This window comes from Malania oleifera, chromosome 1, assembly GCF_029873635.1.
Source record: "Malania oleifera isolate guangnan ecotype guangnan chromosome 1, ASM2987363v1, whole genome shotgun sequence".
Lineage (NCBI taxonomy): Eukaryota > Viridiplantae > Streptophyta > Magnoliopsida > Santalales > Ximeniaceae > Malania > Malania oleifera.
In genome coordinates, this window is record NC_080417.1 from 1,499,496 (window position 1) to 1,527,362 (window position 27,867).

General features: G+C 35.2%; 1 protein-coding gene across 1 annotated transcript; it reads left to right on the plus strand.

Moving 5' to 3' along the window:
• The first annotated feature begins 83 nt into the window (after positions 1-83).
• Positions 84-27,826, plus strand: LOC131151627 (uncharacterized). The gene is made up of 24 exons (XM_058102903.1): positions 84-315; positions 1,681-1,802; positions 2,005-2,089; positions 2,191-2,244; positions 3,026-3,117; positions 3,204-3,307; positions 4,614-4,686; positions 5,768-6,158; positions 6,526-6,849; positions 6,952-7,155; positions 7,519-7,614; positions 7,721-7,784; positions 8,382-8,503; positions 10,191-10,437; positions 10,602-10,753; positions 10,851-10,981; positions 11,711-11,834; positions 11,926-11,984; positions 13,206-13,302; positions 13,389-13,581; positions 14,001-14,102; positions 26,342-26,460; positions 26,863-26,922; positions 27,494-27,826. The coding sequence occupies exons 1-24, from the start codon at positions 277-279 to the stop codon at positions 27,596-27,598; spliced, it is 3,159 nt and encodes a 1,052-aa protein (XP_057958886.1). The 5' UTR covers positions 84-276; the 3' UTR covers positions 27,599-27,826.
• The last annotated feature ends 41 nt before the right edge of the window (positions 27,827-27,867 follow it).

The following is a 27,867-nucleotide window of genomic DNA, read 5'->3' on the forward strand; positions in this document are numbered from 1 at the left end:
AATTGTAATCGGCCGCCACGTGTCGGCATCTTATGCACCCATACCTCGCTCTCTATAAAAAAGTGGAGAAAACCGTTCGCTTTGTCTTTGTGGTCTCAAATCAGAATCCAGAGTGAAAACTGTAAGCAACCGCTCCACTACTCTCACTGTTCAGCGGTTTTCCGATTTCCTCCGAGCAGAGTTTGATTCGCTTTGCATTGAGCCTCGTTATTCATCAAATTCGGAGAATCGCCATCTGCGAGCTTTTCCGATAAATCGGTTGGTTCAGGCATATACATGTTCGTCAAGAAGCTCGTCGACAAGGCTTCGAAGAAGGTAAGTGCCGATCGCTCCATCTCCGTCTTCACTGATCTGTTTTTCTGATTTTTCAGCACTTTAAGTCCTTTTGTTTCTTAAGCATTGCTCTGTTGATCGGAAAGGGTATCAGCGGATTAATAGTTGCGAAACACTCTTGTTCTTCATCTTCTTCCTTTTTTTTTTGGGTTCGCTGTTTGCATCCATGGAGTTTTGGATTCATCAATGCTGGCCTGTGGCGTTTTCTGGATTAAAATAATGGCAATGAACTAAATCTGTCAGTCTAAGCAATCTAATTCATGATTCTGCAGTAAATTTACTTTAAAATTTATTTTTCGCTGACAAATTAACTTTAAAATCAGTGCATATAATTCTTCGTTGATTAAATATTTTTTATTTGTAACCGCTGGAGATCAGGTAAGCTATATTGTTGCATTTTGTTTTAATTAATTGCAATACTTAGAACTTGGATAGCAGATAGCCCATGTGACTAGGATGATAAGATAAGCAAGTTACTGATGAAAATAATATAATATAATAATTTTATGGAAGGAAAAGACGAAAATGCCCCTGTTAGGCTGTTACCCTGACTTTGACTCTGCCTCAAAATCACGTGGAACAGGTAGCCTACTACTGTACTACAGCACTACTTAGTTAATTAATATTTAAAAGGTTGGACCCACATTATTCTTTAGTTTAATTTAATACAAATATAGATTTAAGCATCAGCATGTTAATCTAAGGAGCTGCCACGTGGCTATGAATGATTAAAGTTGTAGCTTCATTTGGACCCAATGGAGGAAAATAGGGAAGAATTGCTTCCTTAGCTAGAATGGAAAATGAGTCATCCAGTTCCCTATCTTGCCATTCTTTCTTGTTGTGGATCCACATATTCATATGTCTTTTCTTTGCTTGTCATTACAACAGAAATACAAAATTCAAAACAAAAAGAATGGGGCATTGGATAGAACAAGAAATTGTGAAGAGTCATTGTAATATTTAATTATTTAATTATGGTCGAGTAAATTTAATTAGTCATTACAATTTAAAATTCCGGCCGCGATAGCCGCAGGCGACGGATTCCTCGCCTGCGGCAGCCGATGCGCGTCAGCTGCTGTCTCGGACTGTCGACTGCAACCCTCGGCGTTCCGCTCAACATTTTATGATTCTCCTTTATCTAAATGCAAATGATTGATTGAGTGGACCTAGCTCGTGCCATGCGCCACGGACTTATCTGTTTCCGGCAATTGTCTGATCTTTTCTCAAATTATTTTAGACATTTCTCGTATGTTTCACAAGCCTCCAACAAGATGGCTGTTTCTTGATATTTTTATTTTCATCTTTGTCTTGATTCTTTAATTTTATTAACGCTTCTGTCTGTTGCAGCCTGCAAGTGGAAATTTAGCTGAAGATGTGGACCCGCGCCTAGTGTTCCATTATGGGATCCCAACGGGATCCGTCTTGCTGGCTTATGACTCAATTCAGAAGATACTTGCTATTTCTACAAAGTGAGCTTGATTAATTAAGTTTCCACCAAGCCCCCTCCCCATTTGTTCTCTTTCCAACTCACGGATATTTAAGTTCATTCAATTGATACTGTGTATTTTGCATTATATGCTTGGACCCTGTTAGGCAATTTAATAATAATGATCTCAAAAGTGGAAATTAGACTGGTTATTCTGAATCTCTGATGCACATATAATTTTATAGAGATGGACGAATTAAATTGCTTGGGAAGGATAATGCGCAAGCTCTACTGGAATCCAGGGAGACAGTGGCAAGCAAGTATCTGCAGGTTTCTGTTTTCCTGTTACCAATACAATTCCAGAACCATCTTTCAACGTGTACCTTGTCTATCATTGATTAAACTCTATTTTGTCTTTTTTTGGATTACAGTTCATTGAGAACCAAGGCATCCTTCTAAATGTAACTACCACTAACCACATCGAGGCAAGTTGCTCTGGAAGACCAATCACGTTATCCTTTCTTTCTTTTCTGTTTTTTTCATTGACGGTGGAGTTTATAGCAATTGAATTTATTATGATAATGGCGATCAAACACATGCAATGCTTTTGTATTATGTTTTCATTTAAGTTTTTTATAAAATTAATTACTTCTTTATTTACTTTTTATTTTATTTAATTATTCGATAGTTATATTTATTTATGTGTCAGATGTTAGTAGTTAAGTACCAGTTACAAGATACTTGGTGTTTTCATGTATTGGCAGTAGTCTTTTATTTGATTATTACTTTCACAGGGATATTTTCAGACAAGAAGTAGATACCAAATTGGAGTAATCCCCATTATATATGTACACACAATGTGTGTGTGTGTGTGTAATATTTTGTATAATAAATTAATTTTATATATTTTTTTTATATATCTCTATAATATGGTAACTTTATTTACTGTGCTTCTAACATTAACATTGACTACCTCACAATAATTCATATTGTAAAATTATTGGACAAAATAAAATATACTAAAATTGTTATTGAAATTTAAAATTTATTGAAATATTTTAGAATACTGAAAAATAGACACCAAAGAAATAACTGTAACTATGGATTAGTTATTGATTAGTTATAACATATTTATTTTTTAGTGTTCTAATTAGTTATGTGTTATATTATCTTTACTATTTAACAAATATTGAGTTTTTGATATTTATATATTGTGTGATTTCACTTATAATGATAATTGAGCTGCCAAAGGAAATTTTTGCTTAGGTCTGGGACGTGGACAGGAGGTTGTTGTCATATATTCATGTTTTTAAGGAAGAAATCACCTCTTTTACAGTTCTGCAACACAGTCTCTACATGTAAGTGGATCTTTTAATATTGGTGGACATCAATAAAAAGACATGCATGTGCTGTTACAAGTAATGTGCGATATATTTATTGGCAGGTATGTTGGGGATTCTGTTGGTAATGTTTCAGTTTTAAAAGTTGATCAAGATCCATGTCGCATCATACAGATGAAATATAATATCCCACTCTCAGCATCTCGTGGTAAGATTTTTTTACAAATTAATAGTCTTGCTTGTCTACATCATTTTGTTTCTTATTAAACCAATGTCATATTCACTATTGAGTCACAATTGTGCTACTAGTCTTCCCACAGAAAAGTCTACAGATGAACTTTAGGATGGCTTAATTACCACATATATGTCTCATTTTTTTCACATCTGTACTGAAATTAGCATTAGTATTGAAGGAATAATATAATTTGGCTTGTGAAAAGACATACTAATAGTCAATTAGTCACTTAAATTTAATCTAGAGATCGGAATTCAAATGGGAAAGAGTAGGAAATCGGTAATGTACTTCTCAATAGTGCGGAACACCTCAACCATCCAATACAATGTTTTGAGAGTTCACGTTCCATATGCCTCTTATGAAAATGAAAGTGTCATCAGTTCAAACAACTACAACAGGCATTAAAGCAAATACTTGAGGCTGGCTCTTGTTTTTTGTTTTCTGCCCTGCTGCTTTGTTCTGTATTAAATTTTGTAACTTTTCACTTTTTAAGAGAAATTAAATCTGGCAGCCAGAAAGATTCCAAAATTAATGTTTTGGCATAAAATTGGTGGTCCTGGTTTTCTGGAAAGGAACTTGTTTATCTGAAATAAATATGATAACTCATCACTGAATATATATTACTGAGATTAAATTCAGTTTAATGCTTCATTGTGCCTTCTGTAGAGCGTAACTTTGTAGGGCTGCAGGATTGTGAGGGGAGTTGGCAGTAAATGGTTGGTTTAAGCATTGCTGGACAAATATAAAGAAAAGGACATGCTATTTGAACAGTTCACTGAAGTTGATCATATGTTTCTTTTCAAAGTTTTATTCATAATATATAGCTGTGCAAAAAAAAGCATGAATCCTTTTTTTTACAATTTCAAAATTACAGAAAGTGAGCATTGTTGATGGCTATGGTGAAGCCCCAAGGTAAATACTATGAGTAAGAGTGGAAAAGAGGTGGCGCGGGGGGGGGGGGGGGGGGGGGTAGAAGACGAAGAAGAAGCCTATCTATTAAATGTTGGATATATGCATGTGATAGAATAGAGTGTAACATCAAATTATTCTGTCTTCAAACATGAAATATCACATCCCAAGGCTAGTGCATTTTTATTTTGTTAGCTTCCATATGTTAAACTGAGGTATGTGAGTACAATAACTTGTAAGAAATGGTTGGTTGATATCATAAACTTTGTTGACTAATTTCACATTAATCCTCTTAATTTTCTTGTTCTTTTTAATTTGTTTTCAATGATTGCACATTTTGCATTCGAATTTATAAATTATCCTGATGTAGGGATTACAAACGAAGCCACAGGTGACACTGCCATAATGCATATACTACCCCAACCCGCAGCTGAAAGTAAGAGGTACTCTTCCTTTTTTTCCATCTTCACTAGTTGAGATCCTAACCTTGATTAAATAATTGCAAATATGGTCAAGTGACAAATGATACATGTATGTTGTTAGCACCAACAGATTAAATCTTGCTCTTTAATAGATGTTGAATAGATACTGCAACCATTAGGTGCAATTTCCTCTACCAAGCTTGCCATCCAATACAATAGTTGGAAGAGGTTGTTTAGAATGCAGCAATACTTGCACTCTTCCTCAAAAGACTTCAACAAGCTAACTGGCACCTCTGAACAAAGGCCTGCTAGAGAATGACTTTCTGCTCTCACAGATGTGAAGAAAATATTTGATGAAATCTCCTCTGGCTAGGAAAGCAGCCAGAATGACAACATTCGAAACTAATTGTTGCCATTCTATTGAGATTGAGCTGTTCTGATCTCCCCATGCACGAAAAGGTTGAAATAGATGCATCTATTAGGATTTAGGAGTGTTAAACAACTTTTTTGCATTGACACAGAACACTGACAATTCCCTCCTTCCACTGAGGGAGCGATATCATTTAAACAGAAAAGCAGATGTTATTATTTTGATCAATAGTTTTTTTCTCGTAAACAGATTTTCATTTTTCCCAAATGTGACCAAGTGTGTCTCTACCACCATTCATCAACACCCTTCTATGGCTCAAGCACATTCTTGTCAAGAACCCATCTGTTCCTAGAGATTGTTTTGCCTTGGGCTGGGACTTATTCCATCTTTGTGACTATTATTTATGTGTTACTACTTACTCCCATTATCATGCATGCATTAAATATTTAAAGGGCTATAATTCATTTTATGTTGGTTCATATGTATAACAGCTTATGCTCCTTCTGAGCTTGTAGTGCCCTTTTAAAAAGTCCTAGCTTGCACAATATTTTCTTAAATGCTAGCAGATGAGGAAAGTCTTCTATCTCAATTGTTTGGTGCAAGGTTGCAAGCTGTGTAGGTTTAGCAGGGTTAAATACTCAATGGAAGCACTATTTATAATTACACAACTTAAAAATTTGTGTATTCTTTATGAAATCATAGATCACTTTGGTGGTTTTTGTTGCAATGCAGGGTCCTTATTATATTTAGAGATGGTTTTATGACATTGTGGGTGATTCGAGGAAGCAAATCCATTTTCACAGCAGGTGGAAGTACATTGCAGTCACTAAATCATGAAGCAAAGAAAGTAAGTTCTGCATGCTGGGCATGCCCTTTTGGAAGTAAGGTGGTTGTTGGATACAGCAATGGAGATATTTTTATTTGGAATGTTTGCTCAAAGTCTGAGTCTGCAACTGATAAAGAGTTATCTGGCACTCAAAGTACTCCTGCTTGTAAACTCAATCTTGGATATAAGTTGGATAGAATTCCTATTGCATCATTAAAGTGGGTCTATGCTGATGGGAAAGCAAGTCGATTATATGTTATGGGTGCATCTGACTCTGTCTCTGCAAACTTGTTGCAGGTATTTGAATATTGCATTATCATTATACATCATGTATGCTGACTTTTAGCTGCAAAGTGCTAAAATTTTTTGTCAAAAAGTTCTAAATTGCATTATAAACCAAAATCATCAACTGGCTGCCTTGTGAATCATGATGGTATGATCAATGACCTTCTTCCTGATGATTCTATCAAAATTATTAATTTCTCACTTCTAATAGATGTATCATAAGCCAAACAGGAGGGATGAATCAGACCAAATGGTCCAACATTTGAACGTATTTGGAAGCTAATTTTCAGTATGCATGTATTTCTTCAGGTCTTAATCATACTCTGAATTGAAAATTTTGATGATGCTCTATATAAATTGGTCGACTTTCATATGGCAGGTAATTTTATTGAATGACCAAACTGAATCACGCACGATAAAGTTGGCTCTTCATCCATCTGAGGCTTGCCTTGACATGGCAGTCATTTCAAGCACAAGTGAACAAAACAAGAACAAGCCAGATTCTTTTCTTCTGCTTGGAAAATCTGGCCGCATCTATATGTATGATGATATTTTGATTGAAAAATATCTACTGCAATGTCAATCTAGGTCCTCACCCTCTCTCCCAAAAGAGGTGATGGTAAAGCTGCCATTTGCTGATTCACGGATCACTACAGCAAAATTTATAACAGAAAATACATGTTTGTTAAGTTCTACAGATGAGGTAATATAGTAGTTTGTCTTACATCATTTAACACACTGCGAACTTTACAATGGGCTTTCTTTACAATTACACAACTTATTCTTACTTACTCTGGTCGTGTAGGATTATGTTATGTTGGCAAAGAATATTCAACCACTTCTTCCATTTGATGTGAAACCAAAAGAAGGAACTCAATTGAACTCGGTGCACTTTGGTGGATTCACTAAGATAAAGAACTTATACATAACAGGTCACAGCAATGGAGCCATAAATTTTTGGGATTTATCATGTCCAATTTTGCTCCCAGTTTTATCATTAAAGCAGCAGGTATCCTTTTCATTATTACATTATCATGTTTTCCTTCCTTTTCATCTCACATTAGAAGGATTCATGTAGCCGACCCCACCTAGTGCCACTTAAGGCTTGGTTTTTTGTTGTTTATTAAAAGGCAATAAATTAGTAAATCAGTTAGAGGGTAACAGATTTATGGAGAACAAAGGGTAATACTGCGGCATGTATGCAATTTTTAATTGTGATTATGGGAGCGCAAGCAATTTTTTAATAGTTTTTGAACTATTATTTCTCATTTGAATAATTGAATTTCTTTACAATCTCATAGCATTTTTATGGGCAGTTATGCGTGCATGTGTGTGTCTATTGTGCTTATTTAATTTACTTTGAATTATGCAGAGTGAGGAAGATTTCTCCTTAAGTGGAATAGCACTGACGGCATTGTATTTTGATAGCAACCCCAGGCTTCTTGTTTCTGGAGATCAAAATGGGATGGTAAAGTATTTCCATTGATGAATTTCTAAAAGTGCAATTTTTTTGTACTGTTTTGGAAATTGTGTAGTTTTACCTTATAACATATCTATATATATATGCTGTGCAGGTTCGCATTTATAAATTTAAACCTGAGGCGTCTGGTATAGCGAACAGTCTGATGTCCCTACAAGGTATCTCTAAGCACATGAATGCAAAGAGCAGGAAAAAATTCAATAAAAGAAAAAACAACAGCTCCATTCAAGTTGAATGTTGCCTTACTCACATGACACAACAAGCTAGATTATTTCATGAATGGAACTAATGGTCGAAGAGATTTTAAGGGAAAATAAACTTTTTTAAAGTAATTAAATTGAATGCACAGTCAACAAATTTTTTAAATAAAAACCTCTGTGATCATCTCTACAGATGTACCTCACTGAGAACTGTTGTCAATTTATTTCTATCTGCGTTGAATTTTTCAACAGAGGAGGCACTTGTAGGAATTTTACCTATGCTGCAGGCTTCAACCTTATGCTTCATTACATAAACGTGCTTGTGATTCCCATGTTAGTGGCTCTATCATTTTCTTTCAGCCACCATGACAATGTAGGATGCAATTATCCATGCTGCAAGATATTCACTTCTGTGGTTATTATGCCTCTTTACTGTGAGCTGCAGTCGGGACTTTGGCCCTACTCATTTTATTGAAACTTAGACAGAATGTTTTCTGTGCTTTAAATTTTTCCAAATGGGACCATTTGATGCAAACTTGATTATTATTTTCCCAGGAATCACAAAGAAAGGTTCCAATAACATCATCCAAAGCATTAAGCTTATAAAAGTTAATGGAGCTATACTTTGTTTAAACATGAGCAGAAAACATCTTGCGGTTGGGTCAGATCAAGGACATGTAAGTTATATTCTTTCCTCGCTACATTTTAATTGTCTCCTTTATTATGTTTGTATCTTCACCATTTATGTTTGGCATTCTGAATTGTTGACTAAATACCTATATTGCAAATTGTATTCTAAAAATGTAACTTTTTTCTGCAGGCTACACAGCTTTATTAATTTTTTTATCTATAAACAGATTGAACACACACAATTTTGCAGGCTTCGAGTTCAAATTTTCATATGTGGTATTTATTTAGAACTGATTTTTAGTTTATCAAAAAAACTGGAGGATTTTTTATGAGGTTGAACTTGAATGATGTTGAATGGTACGATGGTACCAATGCAAACAACATTCACATACAGCGGCAATGTTTTTTATTTAGTTGCTCCCACGTATGTTGTGGGACCAACCTGATTTTAAATTCAAAAAAGGCTTCAAAAATGAACCTGTTGCATGTTGAAGATTGTGGGCACGCATGGAAGTTTTTAATGCATGGTTGTTATTTCTTCAAGGTTTTGCTAGGCTCCTGGCATGGGTCAATTTCAAGGCTAAACTTTTTGTGGTTGGCTTGCATGACTTTGTTTGCAAGGCTTTATCGCTTGTCAGTGCATGATATTTTCAAGGCTTCTTCGCATATGACAATGTGCATTACTTTCTTCCCAATGGGGCAAGGCTATTTTCAAAGTCATGTTTTGCTTTGGTCAAAATTATTAGTTTGTGTTGCACTATGCCACTTGGATCATTAAATGATTATTGTGCCTTTGTTTATTGTTGCATCTATAGAAGGGAGAGGTGTTTCCTGGTCATGTAGGTGCGAGTGTGGATTTTTTCATCCCAAAAAGTGGGTCTTGTAAGGGTTCTGCATGGAGAGGTGTCTCTTGGCCCTGTAGGTGGAAGTGTGGATTGTAAGTTCATACCAAAAGTGAGAATCATGTAAGTTAGAAGGGTTCTGCATGGGTTCTTTCTCCTACCCTTCTGTTTTACTGCTTTAGAAAAGGTATGTGGGTTCTCAAAACTTGTGGGGACCGGGGAGAGAAGTGTCAAGCTCATTTGTTGTATTTTTATTTGCCTTGACAGGGTATTTGCTTTTGTTGGGTTGCCTCTGGATATAGGCTGATAGGCCTAGTTCCAAACCATGTAAATTTCTTGTGTTGTGTCTATCTTGCAATTTTATCTCCTGCCTTCACCAATTGGAAAGGGGTAGTCCTTGTGGCTCAACATTTAACATGAGTTTCATAGCAGTGAACTTTTAAACTTTAAGCCTTGTGTTGGAGGGTGAGGTTTTTTTTTTTTTTTTCAATTGAAGTGCTTATTCCCTGGAATGAAGAGTATTTTCTGTTCTTAAAATAAATTGTAACAAAGAAATGATTAGCATGAAAAAAAATTTTTTGTTTTTTTTCATTCTAGAGGCATGAGTGAGCAACAGGATCTTGTGGTCTTGTATTTTTACATGAAGTAATACCTTTCTTTTTCTTCAGTGGCCATTTCTTTCATCCTTCTTTTCTTATTCAAATTTTATTTGCATTTCAGTAATGGCAGAGGCAGGTTTTTTATAAGTCAGGCTGTTTGACATTGTTTAAATAGTACAGGTTCTATGGAGGATAATATGTTAAATGTGTTTAGAATAGTTTTAAATTTATTATTAAGAATTATAAGTTTTAAGTTGTACATAATCATAATATTTCAATGCTTCTCTTCATAGGTTTCACTCATTGATATAGAAGGCCACACAATAATATATCAAAGGCATATTCCAAGCGAACTCTGTCCAGGGATCATCTCTCTCCAGTTCGAAACCTGTAGTTTCCATGGTTTTGAGAAAAATGCTCTTCTGGTAGCAACAAGGGATTCATCAGTTTTGGCACTTGAAGGGGATATGGGGAACACATTGAGCTCTAGCACAGTCCATCCTAAGAAACCCTCTAAAGCACTATTCATGCAGATTTTGGGTAATTACAAAACCCACTTTGCTCAGGTTATTATTTTGTCCGTCACTTAGCAGGGCATATTTAAGTACTAGACTACATAGTTGCTGGTGATATCCAACTATGTATCTCCAGGAGGATGATAATTCTGGCAACATTATTTAACTGAAAAAACTATGTTGGCACAGATGGACGGGGTACAGGGGATAAAGGATCAAATATATCAGAGGGTCTAGACATGAGCAAGAGTTCTGGTCAAGATGTTCTGCTAAAACAATCATCACTGTTGCTTTGCTCTGAGAAAGCTGCATATGTCTACTCATTAATGCATGTTGTTCAGGTATGCAAGGCCTCACCCAGCACTAGAAAGTAGAATCAGACTTATTGTAGCTCATATATGACACTGTTTTGATTTCTTTCTTCCATTCTTTTGTTAGGGAGTTAAGAAGGTACAGTACAAAAAGAAATTTCATTCATCTTCTTGTTGCTGGGCATCAACATTCAATTTCAACACTCCCCCAAATTCCTGCCTTATACTTATTTACACTAGCGGGAAAATTGAAATAAGGTAATGATGTCTTTCTTATCAGCTGGCTGCAGCTAAAATCAACAAACGTGAAGACATAGCTCATGGACATTTTGTTGGGTTGCTGCACCATCATTGTTGAAAACTATATATTTAGCAGACCACTTAACTTGACGTCTTCATCTGTTTTGGATGCAGGAGAAACCCATACAATTTTCTGTGTGGCATGATTGTCTTTTAATTATTATCTAAACATAACATTATTTCAATATATTGCATATTTTTTGTCTTGAAATATGCTCTCTTTTTCTTTTTTTTTCAATTTTAATCAAAAAGGATAGAGCTTAAAATATTAAGAATTTCAAAAATATCACCTACTTGCCTCCCTGGCTAAAAATGTGTTGCCTAAAGAGATGTTAAGAATGAATTTCGTTGCTTTATAGTTTACCGTGTGATTCTCATTTGCTTACATGATAGCTTAGTGCTTTCGCTTGCTTTGCATTCAATGGTTGTGAATGTGTTCTTGTGGTAAACCGTGGTATACTTTTGGGTGATGACTGGTTAGGCAAGAACGCTATAGCAAATTATTATATCAGTTCCAAGTAAAATCTGGTTGTTTAATATTAGCTCTGCAGTCATAAAATCTTATTAAGCATTTGTTGCAAGTGATTGCATCTTCCATGATGAACAGGAGATTGCCACATACCTTGTCGCCATCTGGAAGTGTGACAAAAGCCTTTCCTCCTGAAAATACTTTTTGTTATATTTCAGGTCCCTGCCAGAATTATTGCTCTTAAAGGAAAGCACAATAAGAGGTCTTACATTTTCCAGTCCAAAGCAAAACTCATTCTCTGACATTTCAATTTGCTCTTCATGGTCCGGAGAACTCATTGTGGTACAACTGAGTGAATTTATAATGTTAATTACGTGTTTTGAGAATTTGATTTTGAAAAATTTGACCTGAAATAAGTTTTCTCATGGGACAGGTGAATAGTGACCAGGAAATATTTTTTGTTTCAGTTTTGCTTCAAAAGGAAGTATACAGGTATATACCAGTGCTTGAAATAGATAGTGTTCTTTTTTCTCCCTTCTTTCCTTGTTGTCTAATGTCTGAAACATAAGCCCATAACTCCTTATCTCTTAATTGTCAATTAGTTTTTTGTAAATTAATTTACATGGAACTCTGGCAGTTGGCAAAGGGAGCATTTGTCAGATGGATTTTGGTGAAATTATTGTAACCTTAATAATGGAAACATATACATGGAATCTTAGGTTATGTTTGGTTCACAGAATGTCTATTCCCAAGAATAGATTATTTCAAGCCAGTTAGTTACAATTAGTTATATAAGAAATTATGTTGTTACTATAAAGTAAATAACAATGTGAATCTTTTTATGAACCCATAATAAAGAATAAAAGAGGAATAATTATTCCCAAATTTCACCATGGTGATGCCTATTCCTTTCTTATTACATGTTGAATGAAAAAATTAGGAATATAAAAGGAAGAACTATTCTCTCAATTCCCGAACTTTAAACTATATTCCATCTTATTTTAAGGACAAGCTGCTCTGCTAAACCAAATGAGCCATTGATGTTCACATAATCTTTCCATTCATGAAGATCAATGTGACATGTCAATCCCATATCTGGACTACCAAAAAACCTGAACTATCAAAATGATGTTTGAGGCTTTAAATTGGATAGAGCTGGAATTTGGAATATTCAAATAGTAAACCTGTACTCTTAATTATGATAAGATGCTAATTTTTTAGGAGTGTTGACAAAACCTATGCACCAACTTCTACTCATAAGTAGAAGTTAGGGTTTTATAACCTCAATGTTCAGTCCCATAAATTGAAATTTTTTGAAGTCACAAGTTATTTCAAAGTAAACAAACATCAATTGAAAAAAAAAAAAAAGAGTAACTTCTATGGGTCACAAGTCACAAAATATTTTCGCAAGTCATCCCAAAACGCCCCCTTTGAGTGACTTTACTCAAAACCATCTGAACTTTCTCGAAACATCCTCTACCCCTTTACTAAGACTCTTTGTAAAGTTATTTTGTCTTTTTGTACAATGGCTAGTGTAGACCTTTTCATGCATTAGATTTACATTTATGCTATGGATCTTTAGCCATTTAAAGTTGAGGTGCTGAGGACTTTATGTATTTAAGTAGACATGGAGGCTTCTATTTATTTAAATAAATGTGGGAACTTGTTATTTATCTAGGTTGCATTCTAATGCACTGTCATACCTCATTCTAGGCTTTTGGATTCTGTTTGCCAAGTTTATAAAAATGATCTGGCGGTTTCAGAAGAAGGGCTTATTTCTGTACCTCCTGTCCCCAAAGAAAAGAAAAAGGTACATATTATGACAAAATTGTCTAACTGCACTTGATCTTGCACTTGTACCTTATAAAGATTTTAGTAATTTGTTTGGAATGCTAGGGTTTATTTAGCTCTTTCATTAAGGATATAAGAGGCAGTAAAGCGAAGCATGGGCCTGAAACAGAAGCTGCTGAAGATGTAAAAGATAGTATTGAAGAACTCTCCACAATCTTTTCAACTGCAAACTTTCCATTTGACAATGAAAATAAGGTCGAGCAGACCCTGGATGAAGTTGAAGATGACTTAGATATAGGTATTTATCCTTCCTGCATGTAATTTTTTTCTTTAATTTGTATCATAATGTTAGAATGTCCAATGCCACGGCAGATGAGAAGCTTAGGCTTGTTTCCTCTTCAATCTCAGCAATTTGAGCTACTGTTATTTTTTTTTCTATATATATATATTCTGCTTTTTTTGAAGCTTCCCTATAAAAATAAAAATAAAAATTCTATTTTCATTTTGAGGGATAGAGTCATCCATCCTCGAGCATAGCCCATGAAAAGAGACACTATTTAAGGAGTCGGGGACTTTGTAACACATAGTATTGCCTTTTGACTTCATATTGGATCCTGGGGAAGTGCGCTGACTATTGGATGGTCAATTGCCCAATAGTCATGTAAAATGATGAAGTTAACTCAAGTGCTTTTATGTTTTTCTTGTGTTCAAGTACAGATGATATTGATCTTGAAGATCCAGAAGAAAATTCCAAGGGGAATAATATGATGGGAGCACTAAAAAAGCCGAATCTGACAAGCAAATTTCAGACACTTAAAAGTGAGTACAAAGTTATGTAAGAAGCAAAACTGCAGTCTTTTTTAAGCTATTTCTTTTGTGGTTTCCTTTTAGTTTTCCACTTATTTTTTTTTCCATCACTGCTTATCGATTTAATGTTTATCCGCAATGAAAGATGAGGTTTAGTTGAAAAAATTGATATTATTAAGAGAGAGAGAGAGAGAGAGTGTTGACTGGCATGACTCATGAAGCTGAATCAATTTTATTTGTTGCTATTCTTTAGGAGCTGAATCAGATTTTTTTATTGCTATTCTTTAGGAGCTGAATCAGATTTATTTGTTGCTATTCTTTAGGAGCTGAATCAGCTTTATTTGTTGCTATTCTTTAGGAACTAAATCAGTTTTATTTGTTAAGATTATAGCCATTTCTTCATGCTGATTTTTAGGTAGATTTTTCTGCAATTCAAATTCAATTTTAGCAGATTTTTCAACGATTTAGTTGTCAATATGCTGTATAAATATATAGTTCGTTGCTCAATAAAATTTAGCCTTCTGCAGTCTCTAAATCAGCTTCTCTCATTATCTTAGTCTCTGTTTTTTTAAAAATATCCAACAAATTGGTATCAGAGTAATCTTGAGGGACCTATGAGATTGAGAGAGCTCAAACACAACCCATTCAGAATGAATTCAGAAAATTCATTCACTGCAATTGCACCTCTAGTGTTTGATGGAACAATATGTGGGCTATTAGAATGGAAGTCTATCTTGATGTTAATAATCTATGGCAAGCTGTTGAACAAGTATATGAAGTTCCAGCCCTGCCAAACAATCCAACTCTTGCATGTAGGAATTAGATGAGGAAAATGTTGAAGTACTGAAAATGCTTCAAGGCATGTTACAATGTCATTTTCCTTAAAACATTATTTGTCTTCACCAGATTGGTATGTATTGGGTCAGCAAATACGTTTCCAAGATACAATGAAGCCCAGAATATGATCTAATATCAATTTGCGTTATACACACGAAAACTGATCACAAACACTCTTAAAGTAATCTGAACAAACTTTCTGGAATTCTATCTCTACAAAAAATAGAATCCAAATTTGAAAAAGATATAATTTGTGGAGGGATTTGAGAGAGAGAGAAGTAGAGAATGATGAATTTTCTTGTGTTTTTCATGGAGTTAGCTCTGTCTTTATATAGACAAAATCATGCCTTTTCTGAAAGGTTGCATCTATTCCAAAAGGTTGCATCCATTCCAAAAAGTTGCATCCTTTTCCGAAAGGCTGCATTTGTTCCAAAAGGTTGCATCCGTTCCGAAAGGTTGCATTTGTTCCAAAAGGTTGCATCTGTTTCGAAAGGTTGCATCTCTTAACTAATTTTAAGAGATTATTCCACCTTGGCATTTATTAATGACCTTTCCTTTCCTACTTTTTCCAATGTGGGATAAACCCACATAACTTTAAATGTTTTAGGAAATTCATCAAAGGAAGACTTTGAAAACCCACCCATAAAATCGTATATTTTAGAAAATATTTCAACATTCCCCCACCATTTTCAAAATATAGATGAAAAATAATTTATTCAGATAAGAGATAATTTATGCATAAATGAAGGTGTCTTTAGGACTTGAACCTTCACTTAGTGAATACATATCAAAGTTAATCAGGATTACATAGTAGACAAACTTTGAATTAGCAATCCTCTTTTGATTAACCGGATACATATCACACACAAATTATCAGATCTTTGGGTGTTACCAAAAGCCGACGCGTGGATTGGCCTTGCGTCTATATCCTAGTTTGATGAGTGCTCTAGAGATAAATCCATTTCTCATAGGAAGCGGCACCACTTCTGATACTCATATAGTTAGGTTTATCAAAAGTACCCCTGTAATTAAAGTACCTCACAGAACCTGTTATAAACCTATTAAGAGCTTAAGTTCAACCTTCACCTTTTCACATTACAGGTACAAAGCACTATTTTCCTTGGGATGGATTATGTGATACATATATACATTTTAGTTGGGTTATGGATTTAAGTCCCATCCCCTTTGATGTTTTCCAGACCATGTCTCTTGCAAGTCCTTTTGTTAATGGGTCAACCAAATTTTGGCTTGATCTCACAAAATCTATGGTAATTACCCCATTAGTAATTAACTGCCTCACATAGCTATGTATTAGGCCTATATGCCTGGATTTACCATTATATATATTACTATATGCTCGTGACAAAGTTGCCTCACTGTCACAATGCAAAGATATAGGTGGCATAGGCTTGGGGCTAATTGGAATTTCTAATAACAAATTCCTAAGCCATTCTGCCTCTTTGCTACAAGAAGCTAAAGCTACAAATTCTGATGTCATAGTGGAATCTGTTATAAGGCTTTGCTTCTTTGACCCCCAGGAGATAGCTCCTCCACCAAGGGTGAATATCCACCCACTGGTTGATGTATGATCATTACGATCAATTATCCAATTGGTATCTGTGAATCCTTCTAAAACAGTAGGATATCCTTCATAATGTATGCCATAATCCATAGTATTTTTCAAATACTTTAATACTTTATATATAGCTAAGTTTACCTACAGCAAATGCTATATCAGGTCTAGTAGAAGTCATAGCATACATCAAGCATCCAATAACTCTAGCATATTCTAACTGATTTACTGCTCTACCAGTGTTAGGATATAATTTCAAATTTGCATCAAAAGGTGTGCTAATAGGTTTGCAGTCATAATGATTACACTTTTTTTTTAGTATCTTTTCAACATAGTGTGATTGAGTGAGAAAGTGAGAATCAACTTATCATTGTTTCTAATTATTCTAATACCTAGAATCACATCCGCATTACTCATATCTTTCATATCAAAATTAGATGATAACAGTTTCTTAGCATTAACTAGAATCACATCCGCATTACTCATATCTTTCATATCAAAATTAGATGATAACAGTTTCTTAGCATTTTCAATACTTTCAATATCTGTACCAAAAATTAACATGTCATCAACATATAAGCAAATAATTACACCTTTATTTCTATTGAACTTACTATATACACATTTATCATATTTATGTATTCTAAAGCCATTATGAAGAATAACTTACCAATTTACATACTTTAGATTCATTTCCTGGCATAATAAAGCCTTCCGGTTGTTCCATGTAAATTTCTTCATCCAATTCTCCATTCAAGAATGCAGTTTTTACATCCATTTGATGGATTTCGAATTTGTAAATGGAAGCTAAGGCAAGCAAGACTCTTATAGTTGCAATTCTAGCAACTAGAGCATAAGTATCAAAGTAGTCTATGCCTTCCTTTTGTGTAAAGCCTTTAGCGACTAACTTGCTTTGAATTTGTCAATTGTTCCATCTACCTTCATTTTCTTTTTGAAGATCCATTTACAACCTATTGGTTTTGAAATAGGAGGTAAATCAGCCAATTTCCAGGTTTTAGTACCTTCTATTAGGTAGATTATGAAGTCTGGTCCAAAAGACTTTGTTGTTCTCCTCCTCTTACTCCTTCTAGGTTCAGTAGGTTCAAAAGGTTCACCACTAGTACAAAGTGGTTTCAAAGTCTCCGCTAATTTATTTTGATCATTATCCTTTTGTATGGAAGTGAACTTATTTTCATAGAACTCTGCATCTCTGGATTCGATCACTGAATTAACTCCTATAGAATCATTTGGTTCAATTACCAAGAATCTATAAGCTTTGCTATGTTCAGCATAGCCAAGGAATACACATTCTATTCCTCACTCACCTAATTTTCTTATCTTAGGTTCAAGAAGCCTTACAATTGCTTTATAGCCCCAAATCTTAAGATATTTTAAATTAGCCTTTCTTTTCTTCCATAACTCATATGGAGAAGTTTTAGTTCTCTTAAAAGGAACTTGTTTAATATATGACATGCAGTTAGCAAGGCTTCACCCTAATAACCACTACTTAGTCCTGAATTTGACATCATGGCATTGACCATTTCAATCAATGTTCGGTTTTTCCTTTCTGCCACTCCATTTTGTTGTGGAGTATATGCTGCAGAAATTTCATGTATCACACCTACTGATTCACAATAGGCGGGAAAGTGATATTCACCTCCTCTATCCGATCTAAGACACTTTATCTTAGTGTCCCATTGGTTTTCTACTTGTGCCTTATAAATCTTAAACTTGTCGATTACTTCATCTTTAGTATGCATAAGATAAACATAACAGAATCTAGAAAAATCATCTATAAATGTTACAAAATATTTTTTGCTTCCTATAGTAGGTGTACCATGCAAATCACATACATCACTATGCACTAATTGAAGTAAAGAAGAAGTTTTAGCAATTTTGTTAGGAAAAGGTTTTCTAGTTATTTTGGTTTTAATACACACATTGCACTTATCATCCATGTCATTCACATATCTAGGAATTAATTTCATATTAGACATATCATGCAATTTTGTAGTATTAATATGCCCTAAACGATTATGCCATAGACAAAGTTAATCAACCATATAAACAAAAAAATTCACTTTATTAATATTCAGTTGAAACATACCCTCATACATATAGCCTTTTCCCACAAAGACTCCACCCTTGGAGAGTACAAATTTGTCAGATTCAAACACTAACTTAAAGCGAAACTTATTAAGTAGGTTTCCATAAACTAGATTCTTCCTAATTTCTAGTACATGGTATACATCAGTGAGAGTCAAACTTTTTCCAGAAGTAAATTCTAAAGTGACATCTCCTTTGCCTTTGACTACAGCAGTGGACGAATTTCCCATGTAGAGAATATTGCCATCTTCCACCAGTTCATACTTTGAGAATGAACTCGTCTTTGCAAACATGTCTTGTTGCACCTGAGTCAATCCACCATGCACAGTCATCTTCAACAACATTGATTTCAGAAATCATTGCCACAAACTTGTTATTGTTTGTTCCATCTTGCTTTTTCTTGAGAAGACGACATTCAATTTTGTAGTGTCCAAGTTTTCCACAATGGAAGCATGAACCTTTCTTTTTCTTATTTTGATTCTTGACAGAATTGTACTTCCTTTTCTGATTTCCTTTCTTGGGATGTTGGGGTTGTTTAGAATTGCCTCCTTCTTCCATCATATGCACCTTGGAAGTATGCTCTTATGCCTTTTTGGTTCTGCCTGAACACTTTCTCAACTTGGAAATGTTGGCCCAATTGTTCAAGAGACATTTCATCCTTCCTGTGCTTCAAAGATTTTCTAACATCTTTCCATGATGGAGGTAACTTATCAATAATTGATGAAACAAAAATGCATTCATCCATTTTCATATTATGCTGATTAAATTGATTAAGGATGTGCATAATTTCATGAAACTGTTCTACTACAAACCTATTGTCAATCATAGTATAATTGAAAAATTTACTAGTCAGAAATTTCTTACTAGTCGCATCATTTGTGAGATACTTAACTTCAAGTGCACCCCACAACTCCTTTGCAGTAGCCATATTCTGATAGAGATCGAACAAATTGTCTGACATTGAATTGCAAATGTGCCCTTTGCAAATATAATCATCTTGCTCCCATCTAAGCCTTGCACATCCCTCAACCAAGATTTCATTCTCATTCACAGCAGGTTTGGGAGTGGTTAGAACATACACTACTTTGAGACCTGCAAGAAGGAAGTGCATCTTTTTCTGCCAACGCCTAAAATTGCTTCCATCGAATCATTCAAGTTTGACGAAGTCGGCAGCAAATTCCCTCAAGGTTGAAGAATCAGCCATAGCAAAATAACATTTTAAGATTGTAGGAATTAGATGAGGAAAATGTTGTAGTACTGAAAATGCTTCAAGGCACGTTACAATGTCATTTTCCTTAAAACGTTATTTGCCCCCACCAAATTGGTGTGTATTGGGTCAGCAAATACGTTTCCAGGATGCAATGAAGTCCAGAATATGATCTGATATCAATTTGCGTTATACACAAACGAAAACTGATCACAAACACTCTTAAAGTAATTTGAACAAACTTTCTAGAATTCTATTATCTCTGCAGATAATATAATCCAAATTTGAAAAAGATATAATTTGTGGAGGGATTTGAGAGAGAGAGAAGTAGAAAATGATAAATTTTCTTGTGTTTTTTGTGGAGTTAGCTCTTTCTTTATATAGAAAAAATCATGCCTTTTCCGAAAGGTTGCATCTATTCCAAAAGGTTGCATCCATTCCAAAAAGTTGCATCCTTTTCCGAAAGGTTGCATCTGTTCCAAAAGGTTGCATCTGTTCCGAAAGGTTGCATCTCTTAACTAATTTTAAGAGATTATTTCACCTTGTCATTTATTAATAACCTTTCCTTTTCCACTTTTTCCAATGTGGGATAAACCCACATAACTTTAAATGTTTTAGAAAATTCAACAAAGGAAGACTTTGAAAACCCACCCATAAATTGTATATTTTAGAAAATATTTCAACATTGCACAAATCAAAAATCAAAAGGAGATGAAGCAAAAACAATCAAAAGCAAGAGCAACCTTGTTTGTAGCAGTCTCATCCACCATTTTTACCAAAATAATGACACAGAAAATAGCCAAGGAAATTTGGGATTTTTTGAAGCAAGAATACGAAAGGAAATGAAAGGGTCAAAGGGATGCAAGTGCTGAATTTGATCCGAGAATTTTAGATGCAAGAGATGAAAAAATCGGAAACAATCAAAAAATATTCTGACAAACTTCTTGGCATTATCAACAAGGCACAAGAACAAAGGAGGCTTATGAGGCAAGAAGAATCTGTGGAGGGTGCTTTTCAAGCCAAATCACAGAATAACAATGGTGGCAAAAACAAAATAAATCATAACAAAAACAAGAAGTCTGGAGGTTATGCAAGCAACAACAAAAATAGCCAAAGCAGCAACACTAAAGTCTTTCCACCTTGCTCCTAACCAATCATCCACAAAATAAGTGTTGGTGGAGGCCAGATGTAAGATGTCACAAGTGTGGTCAGTTAGGGCACATGGAAAGGATATGCAAGACTGAATAGCAACAAAGAGAAGCCAAGGCTGCTGAGGATCAACCTCAAGAGGAGCAGTTGTTTGTGGTATCATGATTTGCCACCAATAGCTCCACAGAAAGTTGGCTTATAGATAGTGGTTGTACAAACCACATGACTTATGATTGAGAGCTCTTCAGAGAGCTTGACAAGATTGCTATTTCTAAAGTTGGAATTGGAAATGGAGCACACATTGCAATAAAAGGCAAAAGAACAGTAGCGATTGAAGGCCACATAGGTCTGAAATTAATTTCTGATGTTTTATATGTTCCTGAAATTAATCAAAATTTTTTGAGTGTTACTCAGTTGTTGGAGAAAGGCTATAAGGTGTTGTTTGAAGACAAAAATTGTATGCTTAAAGATACAAAAGGCATAGAGGTGTTCAAAGTTCAAATGAAAGGCAAAAGCTTTGTCTTGGATTTAATGAAAGAGGAGCAGGTTGTTGTACACAAAGAAGATAGCAATACAGTGCTTTGACACAAAAGACTTGGGCATTTTCATCATGCCGCTCTACTTTTCATGAAGAAGAACAATCTAGTGAAAGGCTTGCCTGAATTAGAGGAGGAGTCTCCTAAATGTGTTGTCTCTCAGTATGGGAAGCAAACCAGACTTCTTTTTCAACAAAACAAGGCTTAGAGGGCTACACAGAGGCTGCAATTAATACACACAGATGTGGGAGGACCAATGAAAACACCATTATTGAATGGCAGTAAGTATTATATTGCTTTCATTGATGATTACTCAAGAATGTGCTGGATTTATTTTATAAAGCTTAAATCTGAGGTTGCTGACATCTTCGAGAAGTTTAAAGCTTGGGCTGAAACTCAAAGCAGATGCAAAATGCAGGTGATCAGGTCTGATAATGGAACTAAATATACCGCTGAAAAATTTAACAAGTTTTGTGAAGATGCAGGCATCGAACACCAGCTGACAACACCTTACACTCCTCAATAGAATGGTGTTATGGAGAGGAAAAACCGGAGAATTATAGAGATGACACGGTGCTTGCTTCATGACAAAGGGCTGCCAAAGAAATTTTAGGCCGAGGCTGTAAATACAGCAGTTTTTCTGCTAAACAGATTGCTAACAAAAGCTTTGCTGAAAAAGACTCCATTTGAAGCATGGTATGGCTTGCTTAATCTGAAGACATTTGGTTGCCTATGTTTCTCTTACATCCCTCAAGTTAAAAGAGACAAATTGGACAAAAAAGCAAAATCTGGGATTTTTGTAGGCTATAGCTCAATTTCAAAGGCCTACAGGATCTATATACCACAAAGCAACAAAGTAATTGTCAGTAGGGATGTTCAATTCCTTGAGTTAGATAATTGGAGTTGGGAGAATGACAAGAAGTTTGAGGTTTGGGAGGAGAATGATGATATGGATGATGAACCTGTTAGAGGAACTAGATCACTCTCTGACATTTATGAGAGGTGTAATGTAGCTGTAATGGAGCTTGCAGGGTATGAAGAAGCTACAACTAATCAAAAGTGGAGAGCTGCAATGAAGGAGGAGCTAAAGATGATTGAAAACAACTAGACATGGGAGTTGGTAGACAGACCTAAATACAAGAAAGCTATAGGAGTCAAGTGGGTTTACAAGACCAAGCTCAATCCTGACGGTTCTGTAAACAAGTACAAGGCAAGACTTGTTGTCAAGGGATATGCCCAGATGTTTGGGGTAGATTTTTCTGAAACTTTTGCCCCAGTTGCCAGGTTGGTTACCATAAGGATGCTGCTGGCTCTTGCTGCACAAAAAGGCTGGGTTATACACCAAATGGATGTTAAGTCGGCCTTTTTGAATGGATACTTGGAGGAAGAAATCTTTGTGGACAACCAAGCTGCAATTTCAATTGCTAATAATCCACTATTCCATGGCAAAACAAAACACTTCAAAATAAAACTTTATCTTCTAAGAGAGGTATAAAAGGAAGGAGAAGTGTAGCTAATCTACTGCAAAACAGAAAATCAAAGTGCTGACATCCTAACAAAGGCACTTCCGAAGGTTAGATATGAATTCTTGAGGCAAAAACTTGGTGTATGCAGCTCCAGAGTCAAGGAGGTGTGTTGACTGACATGACTCATGAAACTGAATCAGTATTATTTGTTGCTATTCTATAGGAGCTGAATCAGAATTATTTGTTGCTATTCTTTAGGAGCTGAATCAGATTTATTTGTTGCTATTCTTTAGGAGCTGAATCAGCTTTATTTGTTGTTATTCTTTAGGTTTTATTTGTTAGGATTATAACCATTTCTTCATGCTGATTTTTAGGAAGATTTTTCTGCAATTCAAATTCAGTTTTAGCAGATTTTTCGACGATTTAGTTGTCAATATGCTGTATAAATATATGGTTCGTTGCTCAATAAAATTTAGCCTTCTGCAGTCTCTAATCAGCTTCTCTCATTATCCTTAGTCTCTGTTTTTTTTTAAATATCCAACAGAGAGAGAGAGAGAGAGAGAGAGAGAGTACAAAACTAGGTAAGATCAAGAAATTCTCTTAAAAGGAGAAAAAATTGAAAATTGCATATGCTCATTAAGAAATGTCACCCACCAAATGATCGATTGAACTCTTCAGATTGTCTAAACCCCTCTGCCAATTCTTCTCCCACTCATTACTCTTTTTAATTTTTTTCTGAGCTTTTCTCACATTAGCCTCCCCTTGCATTGCCATGCTAATCTCCTAACCTGTTGAAGCAGGGTGGAGGCAAGCAACTTCAAGCACATCTTATCTAATAAATCATGAGCATATTTATCATCTGCAGGATTTCCCTGCAGTGTTTGCCACCTTCCTGAAAACTGTTGAGTGCGGACTCCTTCAACATCAACCTAGGAATCTCTGCTACATGTGAAACCTCATAAGATCCTCACAATCATCTAGGTCCACCTTCCCTTCACTAAAATAGCCCCATCAACCCCCATAAGATCGAAGTCTCTGAAAGCCTTACTTCCATCAACTGTGATATTTACAACTAGAAAACTCACTCCAAATCCCCAATTTCTTGCTCTTAATTTTATCCCTCTCTAAAAACTTACCTGAGGCAGATTCTTCTCCAACCTGAGACTGATCAGCACAAATCTACTGCCCTCCACATTCCAAGCTTAGGGGCACCCTATGATGTAGACAAACTTTGAAGATTAAGTTAATCCATTTTGATGATCAGTGAAGACCGAATTTCTGGATTGCTTAACTACTAAAGTTCTCTCACTGTCTGTCCAAGCAAGGGCTTGGGGGATTTCAGGATATAGAAATAGCAGCAAACATATATTTGCTATGAGCACTGCATCTCTCAGTCTTAATCTTTGTATTTCAGGCTGCGTCCTGCCTAGTTGTCAAAAGCATTATCTTTTATAATAATATATTCAGCTATGATTTTTTAATAAAATGAAATGTGATAATGCTTAGTTAGTTAGAAGACAGGTGATCACCTAGATGTGTGGTCCAATCCCATTATATATGGGAGATGTGACACATAAAGTAGTGCAATTGCATGATTCCTTAATCTTTGTATTTCAGGCTGCGTCCTGCCTAGTTGTCAAAAGCATTATCTTTTATAATAATATATTCAGCTATGATTTTTTAATAAAATGAAATGTGATAATGCTTAGTTAGTTAGAAGACAGGTGATCACCTAGATGTGTGGTCCAATCCCATTATATATGGGAGATGTGACACATAAAGTAGTGCAATTGCATGATTCCTTAACAAGAAAACATTTGGGCCACAGAGATGAATTTGCCCCTCAATTTCTAAAACTCGCCTGGAATATTCTGTAACAATTTAAACCATATTTCTGAAAGGAGGTCAAAAGATCCAGAATCATCTTAATTTTCCTAAATAGACAGGCAAGTCTGTTTTTTGGTTTTTGTTAACCTCTTTTTTCAGCAATACCTTTTGCTTCCTACAATACTGTCCACTGCCACAAAATGCAAATGAATATGATCAAGGATGCGTTCCTCACTGGTATTACTTGTAAGCAAAGGCACTAGCCTCTTTGAAATTTTTATAGGTCTAATCCATGATGCTATTGTGATTATTAATATCTAAACAATCATCTTAATATCAGAGAAACTGTGTTGAACGGTGCTAAACCATAGTCCCACAACCATGGATCCTCAAAACCATGGAGTGTGGCAAACAGAAGAAAATAACACAATAAGTAGTCCAAAAGTAGTATGAAAATATGAATTTTTAGATTAAGTTGTCCATTTAAACATTCATTATCATTTATTTCTTTGGACAGGCTGGAATATTGAACATGCAATGCAAGAATCTGTAATCTAAGAATATATTTCACATATGTTCAGTATGCTTTGTGTTTGTTAGGAGCACACATTGGTAGTCTTTCAGAAATGTCTAGATTGAGGGGTTAAAGATGGAAGTACGTCTTCACTATTCATATATTTTTTGCCCCATCTTGCCTCATTTGTAGCGTGTAAGTTCAAGCCAGAGGAAGAGAGTTTGTTCTTATACTTTTCTTTTCTTGGGTTTCAAAACTAGTGGGGAGAGAAGTGTTAATCTTGTTTTCTCCTTACATTGATAGTAACTTAGTTGATTGCTTGTAGATGGAGGCCTAGTGACGAAGCACCAATAAATTTGTGATGAGATTGTTTAATTTTATTTTGTTTCTTGCAATTTTATCACGTGCATTCACCATTGTGTTGTGGGTGATCCTCCTTGCCAAAGTAGTATTAGAACCGTGATTTTTCATTGGTGACTCGGTAAGGTGTTTGACAGAATTGCCTGAAAAGAAGAGTGTAAAAAACACACCCTTTGCTTTGCATTCTTTTTCCCTCTCTTCTTCTTCTTCTTCTTCTTCTTCTTCTTACATAGTTACATGGCCATGAGACCCATTTCTGTTTTACGGTCCCAAAAGCCAAGATGGCTTTGAAAATATATTTTTTCTCACTTGGAAAGAGTAGTCATGCACATTGTCAATTGTAATGAGTTTTCAAGCAAAATCCATGCATGGCTTGAATAGAAGCCCCCGATATTGCATATACAAACCTAAGGCAACTTTATTTTAGAAACAAGCTCAGAAAAGCAAAGCATAGCCATGCCTAAAAATCTAAGTCTTTTATGCATGCACCATGCAATGTTCAACTTCTCATGTATAGCTACTTCCCTTCTCTATTCTTCTCTCTCTTTTTTCTTTTTTTTCCCAGTAAGTTGATGTCACCACATGAGCAGGACCAACCAAACACTAATTGGGGGGCCAAGTGCTTTGTCATCACCCAGATTCCTACACATTATTATTGTTTTTTCAACTTTTACAGGCAAGCTGAAACAAATGAAGGTCCAAAATGAAAAAGTATCAGTGAAGGAAGAGACACAAGATGAGAAGGCTGGTTCGGTGGATCAAATCAAGAAGAAATATGGATTTCCATTGTCTGGTGTAAGTATCCATGCAACGCATGTCTCATAAGCCATTTCATGAATTTACTACCATGTCATAGCTAGCTGGCTTTAACAGGCATCAAGTACCTTTGTGCTTCTTTAGTAATTAAACGCAAAACATGAAACGCACACCATAAATCAAAATGTTAATGAATTTGCTGGTTAGTCAATGCAATCCATTTCCAAGAGTATTTGGGAATTAACTTACTAAAACGGTAAATTTTATCTGAATTATTTTTTTTTTTTTAAAAGCACATTTTGTGACTAGTAATCATGGCATGCCATAAGCAGTATGTTGTCTATTCCCCAAAGACAACATGCTAATATACCTTTTAAACTTTGCAGTATAGCATTGCAATATAATAAATAAGATGAAATTCCTTAAAATACTTGGGTGCAGGAATCCAGTGTTGCGAAAATGGCAGGGAACAAACTGAACGAGAATTTGAAGAAGCTACAGGTACACCCTTTAATATCATAGCCTTCTGCTGTTGAATTTCTATTAAAATCTCAATTTCTGAGATTTAATTTCCTGTCTCTTTTTCTTTTCTTCCTATTTTTTGGAAGAATTTTAGTTACTTATTTGATGGTCTTGTCTTGCAAAAGGTTGAATTGCTAAGATCTTAAAGGATACATCTACTAGCTGTTTCGTTTGGGAATTTTTAAGGATTCATAGCAATATGAGCTGGGAATGCACAAATTTGGTTCATTCCGAAAATTCTACGTGACAGGCATATGCAATAAGCATGTTTATCTATTTAGTTTATTTGATTGTCCAGATTCTCATGGGAATAGGATCCCATTCCACAGTAGAACTTCCAGCATGTTATTCTCCAAACCAAACTATTCGTAGATGCTGTCAACCATTTGGATGGCTTTTGTGAGAAAATGCCCCAGATTAAAGAATATTATTGGGAACCAATATCTATATGATCTTTTTGAAATTCAGATTCTTTTCAACACTGCTATGTACACCTGTGATCGATCTGTATGTTCTTTTTTTAAACCTGGGATTCTCCTTTTTTGAGTAGGGCATAAGCATCAAAACAACAGAGATGCAGGACACTGCTCGATCATTCTCATTTCTGGCAAAGGAAGTGCTGCAATCTGCTGAACATGAGAAGCAAAGCTCATGAACTTCGTGCTTTAAGAACTTAGCTGTATTTATTTTTGTTCCTTTTTTTTCAATTTTTTTTGCGTGTACATTCATTTCCATGTGTATAGGTGCAAGATTTGTGCAGCCAGCAGTGGCTTATAGGATTTGCTTCGAAGTCATTTGTAAATAATTTGAGTGTTCTAAAAGAAATATCTCCTTTGTAAGTTTTTGTGTTCTCTTTCAAGATAAACAAAGTCCAGTTTTACCAGATGATTATAAACCCTAAGCCATGCTTAGTTCTTGGAAAGA

Coding starts and splice junctions, on each gene's coding strand:
- LOC131151627 (XM_058102903.1), top strand. CDS start 277: ATGTTCGTCAAGAAGCTCGTCGACAAGGCTTCGAAGAAG. Junction 8,504..10,190: donor TTGGGTCAGATCAAGGACAT/GTAAGTTATATT, acceptor TTCTCTTCATAG/GTTTCACTCATTGATATAGA. Junction 14,103..26,341: donor CAAATTTCAGACACTTAAAA/GTGAGTACAAAG, acceptor CAACTTTTACAG/GCAAGCTGAAACAAATGAAG.